At 39.6% G+C, this 17989-nt stretch overlaps 1 protein-coding gene across 1 annotated transcript in view; it reads right to left on the reverse strand.

Annotated features, from left to right (window-relative positions):
- The window catches only part of HCN1 (hyperpolarization activated cyclic nucleotide gated potassium channel 1), a 376053-nt gene extending 361696 nt beyond the window's left edge, over positions 1–14357 (reverse strand). The window contains exon 1 of the mRNA XM_055324802.1: positions 13936–14357. Coding sequence (XP_055180777.1) covers positions 13936–14357 — 422 coding nt within the window. The remainder of the gene's footprint in view (positions 1–13935) is intronic.
- Positions 14358–17989: the final 3632 nt, after the last annotated feature.

The following is a 17989-nucleotide window of genomic DNA, read 5'->3' on the forward strand; positions in this document are numbered from 1 at the left end:
ATGCATTAATTGGATGGTAGTGGTAAAATGGTGATTTTCTAATAATATCATTACCTTTTCACGTATTAACTTTAACAATCTGTAAAGACACCCTTCCTGATCTATTATTTGGCTGCACATTGGTTCAGATAAGATAGGCAAAGCAGAGTAAACACTTGATTTGTTTATTTACCCAAGTTTCAAGGTAAGGAATTGAGTCCTCGTGAGTTTCAGAGGTTAACCATTTTTTTGTATCATTATGAACTCAAACGTAAACATTTGCTGAGTGAATTTGTTGAAATTCTCATCCTTTTTGAAATTCATCTTGGCTTCTTCTTCGAATTGGCTCCTGATTCCTTTCTATATACCGTGGCAGTCATTGATAATTTCCTTATTATTTGGTATGTAAAGTTGTTTCAGGCCCTTAATACATACTTCCAGCCCCAGTCCTGGGATCAGCCATTTTTCCTCTTGAAATTCCTGCAGACTTCTTGCTCTTGGACTGTGCCAATCCCCTATCCCGGTTTCGGTTGCTTCTCCAGAAAGTATCTATTGTTTAGGTAGGAGGCCTGCCTATTCTCTGATCTAGCAGATAACCTTGATTCTCATTATTTTCTTCCTTCAACCTACAAGGAGGTTCAAAAACAAAAACAAAAACAAAACAAGAACAAGAACAAAAAAAACAAAGGGCTTACAGCGTGTGCAGGTTTGTCCCAACCTATTTATTTTTTAGGTTCATGGTGATAGTTTTGCTATAAATGTTGCCCACGTGTTTTGGGTTTGGCCATCTATCTGCTCCTTTTTTTATGTGCAAAAACTAAGCTGCCACTATCTTCTAAGACTCAAGTTCCTTTTCCTTTTAAAAATTATATCAACTTCAATTTTCTTTTATCAAGACCTATGATATCCTTTCCATGAACATTACACAAGGATCACTTTGTGCTTATACAGAAAAAAATTGGTTGGATTTTTTTTTTTTCGTAACTTGGTGAACACAATAAAAGAACCTACTTACCACAGAGCCAAAGTTCAAAGTAATTTTCTTTCAAAACACTGATTCAATATTTTATTAACTATACCTATAGAAAAAGTGTTAATTTCCAATTCCCTCACAATACGTCACTGTTATACCAAGGCAACACAATTTGGCAAAAGGAAAAAAAAAACATGATACATACAAAATAGTAATGTTATTCCTTCTTAAATAATGTTATTCCTTCTTAATGTCTTTGCCCAAAGAGAGATATTTTCAGCTCTATTTTGATGAAGATAGCATTGATTCCAAAGGCAATGACATTTAAATAGCATTTATGGGGCTGCAAAACAAGAGTCATCCCAAGATACCCACAACATATATTCCCCAATTTTTTAAAACCTACATAACAGCAAGAATTACAGTAACCGGAATTAATACAAGTATGTATGCATATTATTTTAAATAGCTTCAAACTTTATTTCTCAATACATGTATATGTTTGTTAGGCTATCTGCATTAAATTAAAATATTCCATTTTGGGGGATCCCTGGGTGGCGCAGTGGTTTGGCGCCTGCCTTTGGCCCAGGGCGCGATCCTGGAGACCCGGAATCGAATCCCACGTCGGGCTCCCGGTGCATGGAGCCTGCTTCTCCCTCTGCCTGTGTCTCTGCCTCCCTCTCTCTCTCTCTGTGTGACTATCATAAATAAAAAAAAATAATAAAAAAATAAAAATATATTCCATTTTTTATAGCAAATATAGGGAGAAAGGCCATCTGGTTGTTGAAACTTGTGTATAAAAACCAAGACTGAGGATAACGTTGCTAAAATGTCTTCATTCACTCATATTTACTTTATGTCAGGCATGGATCTAGGCTTGGGAATATAGTGCTTTATATAGGGGTTATAGTTAAGCCCCTAAGTGAGGCTTAATTATAGATGAGGAAAGATCATAATCAAATTAGATAAATGGAATACTTCATGTAATATAATAAATTGTGTTAAGTTCTATGAAGAAAAGGCAGGGCAGAGATATGGGGAATAACTGATAAGCAGGGCTTTGGACAAGGTTGAAATTTTACTCAAGTTATATTTGTTTATATCTTTCTACTATTATGAAAAATATTATAGTGATCATCCTTGTATCCAAGTATTTGTGAACAGGTCATATCTTTTCTGTAAGATAATTTACTAGCTTATACATTTTCAAGAACTTTTTATAAGGGTCAAATAGACCTTCAGATAGGTCTTCAGAGTACTATGTTGGAAAGCTCTGCCCCATGGTAAAATTATTAAGTAATTGATTAATATTTTTCTAGGAACTCTGATTTCAGTTTTTTTGACCTTTTATAAATTTAAATGTTTTTGGATTGAGTTTTACTGCAAACTGATGAGAACAGACTTTATTCGACTATTTTAATTGATTAATACTACATATTTTATAACTTATCTTTTATACATTGATTTATTTTTCAAATTTTTTAAAATTTCAAATTTGGGTATATAGTTTATATTTTTGGCTTTTGTAGTCAGTGATTCTTTTTCTATTATATATCTTCAATTGTGGTTGTTAATACAATATTTTAACATATTTATCTTATAATCATCCATCCTACTGAACTTTGCCATTACTTTGATCATTTATCAGTTGGTTCAATCAGCTTTTTAAAACAGGTAAACAGCATCTGCAAAAAATTTAGTGTCCCCTCATTCCAAATATGTTTCTAGCTATACCTTTGTGCCTTACTGCTGATTGACCCATCAAGGACAAACCTCTATTAAATCCCTGCTGACCAAGTATCTAGCCTCAGAACTAAACTTCTTGGTTGGGATTTCTCTACCTCTCAAGACAAGTCTTTCTAGCTATAGTTCTAATTCTTAAATGGCTCATCCAAACAGAAGTCTGTCTCCAGGTATCGTCCATCCACTCTACTTAGTATCGTATTTCTGTGTAAAACATTAGATAGTTCAGGAAGTATTAACTTGGAGTCCAAAAATAAATGTGCTTGCAGGGAACCACAAACCTCTTGAAGTCACAGACAAAATTTTGTGAATATATGCACTTTTCTAGGACAGAGGATCCGCAGCTTTCATTCGATTCTTAAAGTATTCTATGAGCCTGACAGCCTAAGAGTCACTCAATGGATAGGCATGAATGATTAGTATAATCAATAATTAGAGCTAATGGAATTCTTGGGTTATTTATATTATTGAATACATGCACAACCATAACTAGGTGGTGTCAGCATATATCTCTGCTCTTTTATATATCAAAAAATACATCTGAATCCCAGGTAACATATTTGCCTCTAATCTTCAGCCTAATTCAGTTATATGATTATTCAAAACAAATACCATATGTATTACTCAGAACAAAGAACCTTTTTTAAAAATAATTATTTAAATAATGAATAACTCTTCCATAGAAAAAATAAAGAATACTATTTTCCCTATCCATACCACTAATATAACATCCAGTATTCATTTTTTCAGCCTCTGCTCACATCTCTCAAATAACCAAGACTGTATAATTTTTAATAAGGTATATTATCCTTAAAAAACAAGGCTAACACATTCTGCAAGGGTAATAAGTGACATCTGCTATAAAGTGATGTAAAAAAATCTTTAAATCATTCTTTCAAATTTGCCATCTTTCTTAAATTATATTTCCAAATAACCATTTTTCACAGACTATTAAATTTGACAATAAAAAATGAAAGAATTTAGCAAGTTATGAATCATCTTATTTGGCTCATATATAACATCTAACTGATTTGAAATAAGATCGCAAATTGTTTAACTATGCCACTTTCTGATGAAAATAAAGATTAACAGGAAGGAGTGCAAGCAACTCAATGCCTTTAGAATTTTCCCTAAAAGCTATTCTAAATGTTCAATACCATAGCATTCTATACCAACTTAGAAGATAATAACAGTATATCTGGAAAATTTTGCAGATAGAGGATTCATTAAAAGTTTTCCGATGCTAATTGCTTCACGAATGAATCTGTTTCACATAGCACACACAAAAATTGCCATTATACATCAGGGCTTCTGCTGCCCAGACTTCTAAGATAAAAAGAAAACAGAACAGCCTAACACTTAACATGGCCCTGCCTTCAGAGATACATTTGCCTTAAAGAATTCTGAAGATTATTAAGTATGTATAAAGATAGTATTTTCTTTTCTCAAATAGTTCACACACCTTAATTCTGTTTCAATTTTAATTTTATAATAATAGTTAACACATAGCATTCAGTATAATCTCTAAGCACTATGCATCTAGACACTATAAAATATTTATAATATTAACATAAAATATGTATCACTCCAACAACCTGACAAGATACATATATTATTTTCCTCATTTTATAATTGAGGAAACTAAAGCCCAGAATTTTGTAGAACATTACATTATCATTTAACTTCCAGTATTTTTCCCATGTGTTGATATGTAAATTTCTCTTTGAAAAGTTTGAGTTGTTTGTTTTTTTATGACTCAGTTGTGCTCTTAAGCTTCTGTGTGAGGACCCTTGGTAGGGTCTTTTCCTTTCTTGATGGTGAGCACTCTGAATTTCTCAGAAAAGACATTTCACTTCCTGCTATCTGGAAAATTCTGTTTAAAATGTCTCTGTTAAAATAAATAAATAAATAAATAAATAAATAAATAAATAGTCTCTTAATTCCATATATCCATTTTCACACTTTGTTCTCATTCTGAAACTCTTTTTTTAGATTTTGACCTTATGAATTATCCTTTATTTTGTTTATATTTTCTATTATTTTTTTTGCCCTAATTCTAAGAGATTTCCTAGACTTTATATGCCAACTTATTACACGTGAGCATTTTCTTCTTACTTTCTGGCTATTCTTTTCATAGCAATATTTTTCTTATTTCATACATAAAATATCTTCCTGAAGATATAATTCATAGACAAATTTTTAATAATGTTGTAATTTCCCTTAACCCCAAATGCCTCTCTGTTCTCTGGACTTTCTTTTGCTGTTTGATTTAGTCTTCCTCTCTTACAATGGAGACTTTTCTCAAAAGACCCATAACCTTTTGCTTACATATCATATTAGATGATAGAATAACAAAATATAATTACAATCTCTACATATGCAAGGCTTTCTGCAAAGTCATTAGATAATGAATAAGAATTTTTAGGCCTTGAAATGTCTCCCTTTGGATATATTTTTCTCCAGTTTCCTGCTTGGGGAGAATTGAACTGGCTCCAAGCATTCTGATGTTAAGACTGAAAGTTCTGTATTCACTATGAAGACCCTCATTTAATCCGCCTGGTTTCATCCTGGTGTTCCTGAATACTGTTTCTTAGCTAGTACTTCATGTCCTAAACACTTCTGGGGTTCAATGGTGAAGTACTGTAAAAGTAATTTACAGAAATTTATAATTTCTCCATTAGTCTTCTATTTTCCAAAATGTTTTTGAGATCTCTTATTCTCTGCTTTCTCCTCTTTCTTCTATTTATTTATTTATCTATGTGTTTTCTCATATTATTTTGGAATGGTTTAAAGAGGTAAGAAGAATAAACAATTAGGTTTAATCCATAATGTTTCCCTGAAGGTTAGAATTGTTTATCTTAATAGCCTTGCTTCCCTTTAGGTAAAAGAGTTGGAGTGACAGAATTAAGATTCAGAAGGGCTGAATTCCTGGCCCAGTTCTTACAATCTATCTATGTCACCATGTTCATGCTGCTTAACCTCCCTGCAGTTTCATTTAGTCATCTATACTGGGCAGAGAAATGTAATAGTTGTGACAAGTCCTTGCAGGTGGCAGTGGGGAGTGAATGCTAGGTATTGCTATAGGGAAAGAAAGAGCTTTCCTTATCTGGATTTACTAACTCTAAGATTAAATGTGTGTACATCCTGGTTGCAGATTAATTCTTTATCCATTTATTGAATATTTGTTAAAAGTCTTTTATGATGAGCCAGTAACTTCAATCCAAAGAGAAATGAAAATACATCTCTGCTCATGAAATTGTATAAGAATATTCATATCAGCAGTAATCATAATAACTAAAAGGTAGAAACAATGCAGATGTGCAACTGATGAATGGATTAACAAAATTTGGTATATTCATACAACAAAACAGTATTCAATAAAAAAGAGAAAGTATTGAAACATGCTGCAACATGAATGAAACTTGAAAATATGCTAATTGAAGTAAGCCAATAACAGAAGACTACATATCATTCCATTGAAACAAAATGCCCAGAAAAAAAAAAATCTCTAGAGACAGAAAGTAGAAAGTAGGTGGTTGCTTATAGCTATGAGGGTAGAGGGAAAGAGGAGACAGAAATGAGTGCTAATGGGAATGGGCTCCTACTTGGATAATATTTTCTAAAATTCATTTGGGTAATGGTTGTACAACTATGTGAACATACTAAAAATCAATCATACACATTAAATGAGAATTATATTGTATCTGAATTATATCTCAAAAAATTGTTAAAAAATTGAGCATCTGAGAAAATTTAAGCAGAAAAAAATCTCTTATGTGTACTTTTATGGCATTAGGAATATAAAATTGGGTAATATTGAAGAGGTCATGGAACTTAAATTCTAGTGAAGGGACATACATAAAATATAATTATAAATTCCAGTGAAATTAGAGACTCAAATAATTAAGCAGATGGTAGAGGTTGAGGGTGATCACAATGATTAAACTGAAATCCAAGTGACAAGGAGAAGCTAGCTGTGGTGCAGATTGACAAAAAGTGAAAAGAGAATTTTAGGCAGTGAGCTTAAGTGTCACATCAAAATCTCTGGGACAGGAGAGAACTCAGCTTACTGTAGGAGCTTAAAATTGACTCAGGAGGCTAGGAAACAGTGAGGGAGCAAGCTGTGGGTGATAAGATTACATAGATAAATTGAAATTATGCAAGAACTTGTATAGATGTAGCTCAAATGTATATCTTGTAGCTCAAATGTATTCTAAAAGTAATGGGAAGCCTCTGAAGGGTTGTAAGCAGCCCGATATTATTAGACATTAAATCATATTATCTGCTTTTTAAGATTACTTTTCCCACTCTATGATGAATAGAATATAGTTTTGACTTTCTGTCCTAACACTGCTTATGCACATCTAAACAGAAATATCAACCACACTGGTAAACCTACATTACTCATAATTTTTAAAAGTGTCTCAACTGGTGGCAGTATTAAATTGGTGAAGTCGATATGGATAGAATCTGTAAAATGTTCATAGTCAGTAATTCCATTCCCCGAACTCTGCCCAAAATATAATGAAGAGTAACACACAAAGATGTCCACTGCAGCACTATTTAACATGAATGTACAAAATTTGTAACTAGTTGCTAACTCTGTTTGCATGTACTTAGCCTTACTAATTTAGAGTTATAGTTAATGTCTTGAAAATAAAAACAGGTCTATGTAAATAAGATGATCCAATTGTAAATCCAGAACATATATAATTCTGCTACTTTAAGTGGTCAGTTATTAGGTGAATTGGTTAAAATATATGATTTTATTTATTTATCCACGAGAGACACACACATACAGAGAGAGAGAGAGAGAGAGAGAGAGAGAGGCAGAGACAGGCAGAGGGAGAAGCAGGTTCCATGCAGGGAGCCAGACATGGGACTTGATTCCAGATCTCCTGGATCACACCCTGGGCCAAAGGCAGCGCTAAACCATTGAGCCACGTAGGCTGCCCTGGTTCAAGAATATTATAGGGAAATTAACTAACAAACTTGAAAAGGGTTATCACATCAATTTTTGTCATTCACACTTGGGTGAAATGTGTCAGATAACTGTTCAACTCAAAAATAATCAATGTCAATATACATGCTTATGTGCATAATCATATACAGATGTCCCTTGGATAGTTTCTACCCACATGCACAACATACACACACACACACACACACACACACACACAATATAGAGAATTAATAGAACAAAGATGGTTTATTGTGCAAAAACACAGATAATTCCATAATTCACCAGGAAGCATCACCATAGTCCCTTGATTTTTTTTTTCTGGAAAAATAACGGTAAGTTGTACATCAAGGTGCCTTTACAATGAAAATGATTTGTAGAAGAAAAGTACTTAGTATAAGTAAAAATAGTCTCTTTTTCCTAGAGTAAGCAGATTTTTTTCTTCATTACCACCACCTCTGCTGCTAAAATATATAGTGTCAGCTTAATTCATAGTTTGTTACTTCTTTATAGAAAATGATAAAATGGAAATTTGTCACAGATTCAGAAAATGTTCAGTATTCTTTATGTAGTGCTATGGTCTACCATAATTTGTACTGTAATTACAAGAAACTGTATTTGAAATTCCTCACCCCTAGCCCAATCATTGTCTCTAAGTACTGAAGTAAATTATGTGCTAAATAAAACAATTGCAGTTAGAACGGCAAAATGTTCACATGAACATCACATCAGATATATTTTGCTTGTCTCTTACTCACTTTGGGATATAAGTTCATTGAGTGGAATAACGCAGAATTAAAAAATACTACTTAAATTCCCTTTTGGAGGACAGCCCGGGTGGTTCAGCAGTTTAGCGCCGCCTTCAGCCCGGGGCCGTGATCCTGAGGACCTGGGATCGAGTCCCATGTCAGTCATGTTCCCTGAATGGAGCCTGCTTCTCCCTCTGCCTGTGTCTCTGCCTCTCTTTCTCTCTCCTCCCTGTGTTTCCCATGAATAAATAAAAATATTCTTTAAAAATTGCCTTTTGGGATTGGTGTTGTTTTGGTTTATGGTTTTTGACCAAGTAGATACAGTTTGATTATATTTTGTCAAATGAGCTCTGGATAATAAGTAATATATTGTTCCAATGCATTATTTGCATTACCCATCAACATCCAAGTTCATAAATATAAGTCTACATAATTAAATGTGAATTGGTAAAAATGCATCTGCCCAAAGACTCTCAATTTATACCAGTCCCCAAAAGTAGGTTTAAAAGGAAAGTTGCTCAGACAAAAATGCAAAACCTCTTGTAACATTTTAGTAGTACAGTATCACTGTCATATCTACCAAATGTAATGAAATAGTGAAATAAAATTTAGCTTTATAACTTACATGTATACTAAGAAAAAGTAATAGAATAAATTCATACTTCCAAATATTTCAAATAATATCACTTTAATCAGGCCTAAAGCCACTAAGGGAAACTTAATTGAGGGGAACCTGCGTGGCTCAGTGGGTTCAGCATCTGCCTTTAGCTCATGATCCCAGGATCCTGGGATCGAGTCCCACATCAGGCTCCCCCTGGGGATCCTGCTTCTCCCTCTGCCTGTGTCTCTGCCTCTGTGTCTCGAATGAATGAATGAATAAATGAATGAATGAATGAATAAATAAATAAATAAATAAATAATTTTTAAAAAGAAAAACGTAATTGAATTTAGAAGCTATTAAAAAGTTCACCTAATAGAAAATAAATTCCTAAGGTAAATTTTGGATGTTGATATGGAAAGCAAATAGAGGATCATTTCTGGGAGAGTACAGACTGCATTCAGCACAAAGATACATAACAGTAGGCTAATTAGTCCTTAAAGCCCAGAAGGTTGAATTGTTTTTTCAGGAGAAGCTCCTGGAAACAAAGGTTTCTCTCTAACTTACTGTGTGAAAATGGGTGAAGCCTCCCTTCACTAATGAACACATCAGTGATCTCTGACATCACTACTATTAATGGCTGCAGCACGAGGCAGGAATGCAAGACCAGAAATGGCAACATCTTCAGGAAGTGACTCCTGTCTCTAGAGTCCTTATGTACTTATGACACAATAAGCTTTTCGTACAGTTATTCACACTAATTGACGAAAAGCAGTGAAAGAAATAACAAGTCAAAATATCAAATCTCCTCCTTTACCAGAGGCAAGATATTGGCTGACGATATATATGAAATGGGAGCATTATCTATAAAAGAGCCCTTATATAAGCTTGATCCAGAAAAATAATATCAGAATCCTTGAAATGACAAAGAGTCCGGTGATAAATTCTTTCAAGGTAAATTATACACATAATAAAAACCATCTGCAAAAGTACTCTACTCTTCCAATCCACTTGAATGATAGTATCATAACTATGGATTGACTCTGAGAGCACAATGCTAGGTCAGTGTCAATTTTTTATTAAATAAATATAAAGTAAAATTTTAGCTAACAAATATATAATCACTGTTAGTGATCTCAGAAAATCGCACTTAACCTCCTAATCAGATACTTACTTGTTTGTGTGTGTGTGTTGTGCACATGAAACTCAGTAAGACTGAGACCATAGCCTCACTACACAAAGCTCAGTGTAATTTTACTTTTTAAGGAACTATTTTTTTTCTAGTTTGGGTGATGACATACCATGATATAAACAAAAGCATAAGAATTTATTTACTAAACTCTCTAGCTCCCACCCAATTATTTCTAAAAAACAAAACGAAATCAAGTCTTTTGAGAATAAAATCAAAGGCTATGTTCCTTCGGTAGGCTCTAGGGGAGAATCCACTCCATGCCTTTTCCACCTTTCAGACACTGAATGCCTTCCTTGGCTCCTGGGACATCACTGTGATCTCTGCTTCCATCATCACATTTCCCTTTCTGCTACCCAGTTATTTCTAACAGTATTGGGCGTATTTGATAGTTGACTCTTCTTTAGTCCCTGAAGATTTCTAACATCATCCTCCCCTGAGAAAGAAGGGAAATACAGAGCTTCTGCCCTACTTACACCGGAGGTAGAAGAAAACTACCTGCCAGACACAGCAATAGCTCTCTGGGGCTGGTGGCTGAGAGAAGCACCTAGCTAGTTCTGCAGGAGTCGCAGTGGGAGCACAGCCCGGCCACTAGAGGGAAGTGGAAAGGGACTTGCCTTGGAAGTCATCCGGAAATGGGATACTAGATCATCAGCACAGTGTCAAAATCCTGACATGCCCTGGAGTAGCAGGCTTACACTACATTCAGCGGTACGGGGCTGACCAAAAAGCAGAGTGAGTAAATTTCCTTGGCCATGCTAAAGTTTATGGAAGTATCAAGTATCAAAAACAACAACAACAACAAAGAAAAACCCTTTATTTCCAGTATTCCCACAACCCTCCATGGAAATTTATTCTTAAGTGTCACTTTCTCTGTGGCTAAATTATAACTGAACCTAAGTTAGGTGTTATAGGAATCATGGCAAAACCCTGCCCTTAAAGTGTCTTCTGCAGGAAGGAGCCTGAGGTGAACAGATCGTAACCATAACATTTCTATTATGTTAGAGATTATTCCCATATTGCTTTTCCTTTAGGGAAAAAAAGTACTACCAGAATTTTGTCTTTCTTGTTTCTGCTTTTGTCATTACATTATCCTAACATGTAACAGGTTTTGAGAAATCTTCTATTGGTATTAAGTAAGATCATATAAAATATTAATGATATAATAATATTTAAATATCTTCATATATGCAAATAAATAGGCAAATGATTACTTCTTAGTTTTTTTTTTGTTTTAGAAAACTGGTATATATTGTAATTATGAGTTTTAAAATCTACCTTTTTCAGATACCTTCCAGCTAAAACCTAAACCTAGTAATAGTTTATGTCTGTCATTTCCTTTTTCCAGTTATGCGTGAGAAAACCAAATATTGCAAACTACTCCACACTTGAGTTTGCTTGGAGTATTACCTCACTTCTTCATCATTTCTTATTTCTTTGAAACGTATGATAAAAATAAACCATCGTCTGATTTCAGTTAATTTCTTATTTAGTGACATTTTTTGTTGTTTTTAAAAGACATATTTTGTCTCAGATGACTCACTTGAGAAACTGTGGAGAATCTCTAATTTTATGAATTTCATTAATTCAAAAGATACCGGTACATCATTCCAATTCCTGAAAGGCAGGAATGTTTTTATCCAGTAGGTGTGAAAGCTTAATTATTTAGTATGTGTCACCATTTTGAAAAGTGTAATCTCTTTCCACATGTTCAGGAATCAAAAGTATCAGAAGTAATCAAGAACGCTCACTTACTTGAAGTAAAATTAAATAAAGTGTAGCATTTTATTCGCATGTGAATAGCGGACTACATATATTTCTGGAAACACCATGCTTGCTTTTGTTATTAAAGGGTGTTTCCGTGTAAACTTTTTTCATGATGAAAAGGTAATAGGTTGCAACATATTTCCACCAAGGACTGAGGTAGAGATAATATTCCACATTTGATTTTAACCTTTAAAATTCTAAAGAACATGAACCTTAAAACAAGGTCATTTGTAGGTTCGCTTCATCTTCCTGATGAAGGAAACATGGTTGATTATTTAGTAGATCCTCCCAATGTAAACATCATTGCAGGTCCAACTCTTAATTTGCCATAGACTATAAATGTCATGAGATTTTACAAGTCTTCCTTTGGACTTTGTAACATGTTTTGTTTTTGTTTTTGTTTTTTTTCAAATAAGAACCTTAAAATGATGCACTTCCTAGATTCCGTTCGTCCTATGCATAAATAATAGGGGCTACTGATTTCTGAGACAATATCATAAACTCCAAAGAGGGTGAAGGCAGTAACTCCAAAGCTTTGGGTGGCAGGAGTTTGCGTTTCCCACAGCTGAAGTCCTTCAGAACTGTGGACAGCTCCTGCCAAGGCAAAGAGTTGACCGCAAGGTCCCTTAACCGAAACTCAAAGCAACGCTGCTTTTTATGGCCCTGTCTGTGTGCTGTTTCGTAGACGCCTATTGAAACTGCTCAGTTTGCACACAGACTCCTTCCACCGGTTCCTCTTCGAAAGAGTTCAGTGAAGTAATAAATAAATAAACAAATAAATAAATAATAAATGCCACCCTGAGTTTTCTCCTTGCACACGGGAAGCCCAGCCTTACTCGGGAGCTGCAGGGCGTGCGCACGCTAATAGGAGGATCTCCTTCGCGACCTTCATTTGATAATCCCTAAACGTGCTGATAACCGAATGAATACTTGGGCGACGAATAAGACGGGGAAACGTCTTAATTCTAATGCTCCGAAGAAGCAGTCTCCCTGACAGCTAGCTGACAGCTCTCTCTGCCCCTGCTCCCCAGTCGGGGAGACGGGGAAAGAGATTTGTGAAACAGACCTGCAGTCAAGGTCAAGGAAAGGGTGTCCCTGGGCTTCGGGGAGGGGGCTCTGGAAACTACCCTCGCCCCACCCCCACCCCCGCCTCCGTTGCGGGAACTCCAAGCTTCCTGCCCCGCTGCTGCCCAACCTGGCCGCGCCTGCTCCGCTCAGATCTCAAGTCGGGGACTATCCCAGCGCACACTGCCCTTCCGCAGGCTGCCAGCCACTATTCTGAAGAGATGCACTGAGGATGCCCAGTGCCTATAAGCAGATGGAAAAATAAATAAATAAATAAATAATAATAAAAAAAAAAGATTAACATTCCCCAGGGGCGAGAAGCGGCTGGAACGGCCAGGACCTGTGAGTCACTGTCTCCGCGCGCCCCACCCTCTCCCCGCAAGCCCGGGAGCGCCTCTTCCTCCCGCTTCCCCAGGACCCGCTTCCCCGGGGAGCGGCGCCAGGACGGGTGTCACCCCAAAGACGAGTCTCTGGCCGCTTCCTTACACTCCCCATCTCCGAAGTAAAAGTTTTCCCGGCACCACGGCGACTTCGCCTCCTGCCATCCGGAGGTCACCGTGGACTTCTTCCCCGGTGTGTCCCCAAAGTTCCCGAGGCGCAGGAGGCGAGCCTCCCTGGGATTGCGGGCAACAGGAGCTCCTCACCACCGCGCCCCCAGCCACCACCACCCTCCTCCCCTCCTCCTCCTCCTCCTCCTCCTCCTCCTCGGCGGAAACTAGTTGAAGAGGGGGGCCAGGAGCCCGAGCGCCAGCCGCCCGGCAGCGCCACCCCCGGCCCGCCCGGCGAGCCCTCCCTCCGGGGCCCCGGCGCGCCCCCTCCCAGGCGCGGGGAAGCGCTGCTGGAGGGCGCGCCCCGGGAGGGACGGAGGGAGGGAGAGTGGGGCGCCCCCCCGCCCCCCCGGGGAGCGCTCACCTGAAATCGCTGTAAGGGTGGATAATCCAGAAGCCTGCAGTTTTAACCCTTTCCTGCTCCTTCTCCACCGCCTTCTGGCTCCCGAACATGCGGAGCGAAAATTTGTTGACCCCGGGCTGCAGCATGGAGGTGAACTGCCTCTGCATGAAGCCGTACTGCCGCCGGGGGCCCTCGGCGTCCTCGAAGCCCGCGGCCGGCTCCTCGCCCGCGCCGCCGCCGCCGCCGCCGCCGCCGCCGTCCACCTTGAAGCACACCGAGTTGCCGTGCTCCTTCGCGCCCGCGCCGCCGCCGCCCGGGGGGGTGCCCAGGCGCTTCTCGGCCGCCGCCGGCCCCGCGCCCGTCGCGGGCGCCTTGCCGGGGAAGGCGCTGCTGCCATCGTCCCGGCTGTTGGACGAGGAGTTGGGCTTGCCGCCTGCTTCCATGCCCGGGCGACGCGGCCGGCGACGGCGCGGGCTCCAGACTCGCCGGCCGCCCGGCGCCGGGGGCACGGAGCCCGGGGGGCGCGGGCGCGGGCGCCGGCGGGGGCGCGGGCGGGGGCCCGGGCCGGCTGCCGGCGAGCCCCGCTGCCCGTCGCGGCGGCGGCGGCGGCGGCGGCGGCGGCGGCGGCGGCTCCTGCTTCCCGCCCGCGCCGCGGCTCCCTGCGCGCCTCGCTCCCGCCGCCGCCGCTGCCCTCAGTGGCTGCGCTCCGGGCTCCGCCGCGGCTGGGGCTGGGGCTGGGGCTGGGGCTGGGCTGGGCTGGGCTGGGCTGGGGCTGGGGCTGCTCGAGCGAGGCGAGGCTCCGCGAGGCTCCGCGAGGCTCCGCGCAGCCCTCGCGCGCCAGCGCCGCCCCTCGGCCGCCCTCTGCCGGCCGGAGACGGCGTCTCCCCGCCCGCACCGCGCGCGCTCTCCCTCCACTCGTGCTCCACTTCTGCCCAGCGTGACATTGAACTCAGGAGCCCTCCCAGACATTTACGTGCGCGTGTTGCGAGAGCCCCGGTGCATGTCTTGCGCGTCAGAGGAGAGAGAGAGGGACAGCGATGCAAAGAAACGGAGAGAGACGGAGCTAGCCGGGGTGCGCGTGTGTGTGCGCGCGTGTGTGTGTGTGTGCGCGTGTGAGCGCGCGCGCGGCCCAAGGAAATAAACATCCTGAAACTCACACGGTCTGAGGTGACAGATAGGAAAAGGCAGAGAGGCTGGCTCTGCACGCTGGAAATGGACGTGCAAAGCTAGATGTACGAAAAAGAAGTAAGATTTGATCATGGACAACAAATTCCATGAGTGAAAGGGAAGTTGCGCGCGTGTCTGTGTGTGTGTGTGTGTGTGTGTTCTGGAAGGAGGGGGACAGCGAAAGGGACTGGATCTGGGTAATCGGGAGTAATCAGCTGCTTGGGGCTTTTCAGAGGAAGATGTGACACCAAGGGACAGACAACTGACCTCCTTACACTCATCCTTGTTTATTCTTCTCCAGCTCCTTAAGCAGGGGATGGGATTGCTTTTCTTCCCAAGGCCACTCACGTCAACACACATGCGAACAAGTCTTCCAGCTGCCAACTCTGAGAAGAAAAAAAAAAAATGTGTTAGGGAAAACTCGCCAGAGCTGACCTATCTTTTTAGATAAGTTATGTAATCAATAAAACACACCAAGAGGCATGCATGTTGGTCAGTGTTCACCTACACCTCACCAGGAAGCCAAGACGTCTTGGAATGTAGGCGGAATGTAATCAGCATTGCAGAAGGGGGAAAGTATTCTCAAGAGAGATTTACAATGTGCTACCGATGCTGAGGAAAGCATTCTGAGATTCCTTCTATCCCCTTGGTGTCTCTCAAACACACTAGATTAGTTAAAGGAAGCAAGATGTGCTGCCAAACTCGCCAATCACTCAGCAGGGCAGCCCTAGAGTCTGAAGAGCTTCAAGACTCCCAAATGCCCCAAAACATCTGTTCCAGATACAAGCATTGCCTTCCTGCCCGCAGCCTCTTGAAAGGAAATCCTGCCCTGCCAAGAGTCTCCGATCTAAGGGGTTCCTGTCAGCTACAGCCACATTTTGGGAGGAGAGGAGTGAGCACCCGAGGGAGGGAATCTGTGGCTCACTGGCAACCAGTGGCCTAGGATGAAAAAAAATGGGTGGGGTCAATCGAGGGGCTTTGCTTAAAAAACTGAGCAGCAATGAGGCCAATTAACAAGGCGAGAAGCAAGGATAAAGACAAAAAGAAGACAACCGGATGCTCTCATGAGGGTTTAACAGCCTGAGAAAGGAAGCAGAGGACAGGAAAAAAAAAAAAAAAGTTAGAAAGAAGCAAAAACAAGAAGCCATTAGGCCTGTGTTCTAATTCTGTAAGACTCCCCTTTCCATTCCACTTACCATAGCCTATGCTAAATCTCCTTTTTCAGTGAGCTCCATCCTGACTCAGACACCATCTGTTTTCAAACTAATCAAAAACCAGAGCCCTAAGAAATAAGTATAGGTGGCCAAATTTCAATGGTAAGAAATAGCGAAAATATGAACAATATAGTGCTCTGATCTAGCAAAGTAGGGACTCTGGAAACCCAAGGGGTTATATGAGGATACCAGGTGCCAAGGACAGAAGGAAGCCAAAGGGATGGATAAAAACAAACACTGCCTAAAGCACAGCTCTTCCTAAGAAAGGCCCGATTACTCAGGCAGCTTTTCTTTATTAGACTAAAGATGTTCCCTACTTTTCTCCTATTCTGCATGCTCCTCCAATCACTCTATTTTCAGTCATGGGTATGACAATGTATATTTTAACATAAATTTTAAATTTTATAATAATTTAAAAATATACCATCTAAAATGTTATGCTGACTGAGTTTAAGGCAGTTTCTCTTTTCTTCTAGCCAATCCCTTTATTTGTTCTATTTCAACTTAATCTTAATCATGACCAGGCAGTTATTTTAGTCGGAATTTTTCTCAGTTTCAATGTCCGTACCTAGATAATAGGACAGAATTACTTAAAAAGCATGTTTTCAAAATACAATGAAGAAATGCCTACGTAGGGTCATGAGTCACTGTTTGCTCCAGGAACAGCTTTTGGGCCATTTGTCATTCATTTAAACTCTCAAAAAAAATACATTATTTTTTAAATGTTGAGAATGTGCGTGTTATATCCATTTATTGACAAAATATGTCAGCAAGAGAAAAAGTCAAGTTTCTTCACTTGACTTCCAGACTATTTATTTAAAGTTGTTTAGGATGTAGAGTTAAATAAAAAAACTTACTTAGAAAAAAAGAAGAAAGAGCTTGCAAGAAGATTAGAACGGAACGAGAGCCAGAAAAGAATGAAAGCAGTGAGAGACACAGACAGACATAATCGGCAAATATATTTTAAAATATGACCCGATCATGAAACTAGACTTCTGTGGCTAGAATGGACGAATTTCTTCCACTGTTTAATTTTCTCTTTTATTTCTGAATTCATTGCATTAGTTAGAAAACTTTTTTGACCAAGTTAGAAATCAGGGACTGATTATTTTCTCTGAGCAGGATTGGGGAGGTAAGAATTACAGATGAAGCTAAGTTAGGTTCTGCAATTCTTTATCTTGACACTCCCCAGCCACAGAACTAAATTTTACTTTCCTATTGTCACTTCCTTTTCTCCATCATGCCATCCCCCTTTAACCCACTCTAGGCACAGGCCTAAATTTTGAGAGTAACCTCTTTTAGCAGGTTTCCATGTCTGTTTATTGATAAACTGTCTCAGACTGAAATCCACTGGGTTAAATTAGAATTTTTTTTTCGATCATCTTAGAAATAGGACTACCACCATGTTTGAATCTGTGTCATTAGCTGTCCATGATGTCAAAGTGCCTTGTATCTCAGAGGAATCTAATGACTGAGGATTCATCAGAGTATATCACTTATGAATCTATTTCATGAGAGTGTCCCATCAGTGGTTGTAATGCGTGCTGTTCAGTACATACAAGGATCATGCATCTTTTAAAATGTTCTCTGTTTCCGTTAATACTCTGCTTAAGATCAAACTGCAGACAGCAGCAGAAGATTAATATGAAACTAAAATAAAATCTCTATGCAGCAGACGCAGGCACATGTGAAAT

This window comes from Nyctereutes procyonoides, unplaced genomic scaffold (assembly GCF_905146905.1).
Source record: "Nyctereutes procyonoides isolate TBG_1078 unplaced genomic scaffold, NYPRO_anot_genome, whole genome shotgun sequence".
Classification (NCBI taxonomy): domain Eukaryota; kingdom Metazoa; phylum Chordata; class Mammalia; order Carnivora; family Canidae; genus Nyctereutes; species Nyctereutes procyonoides.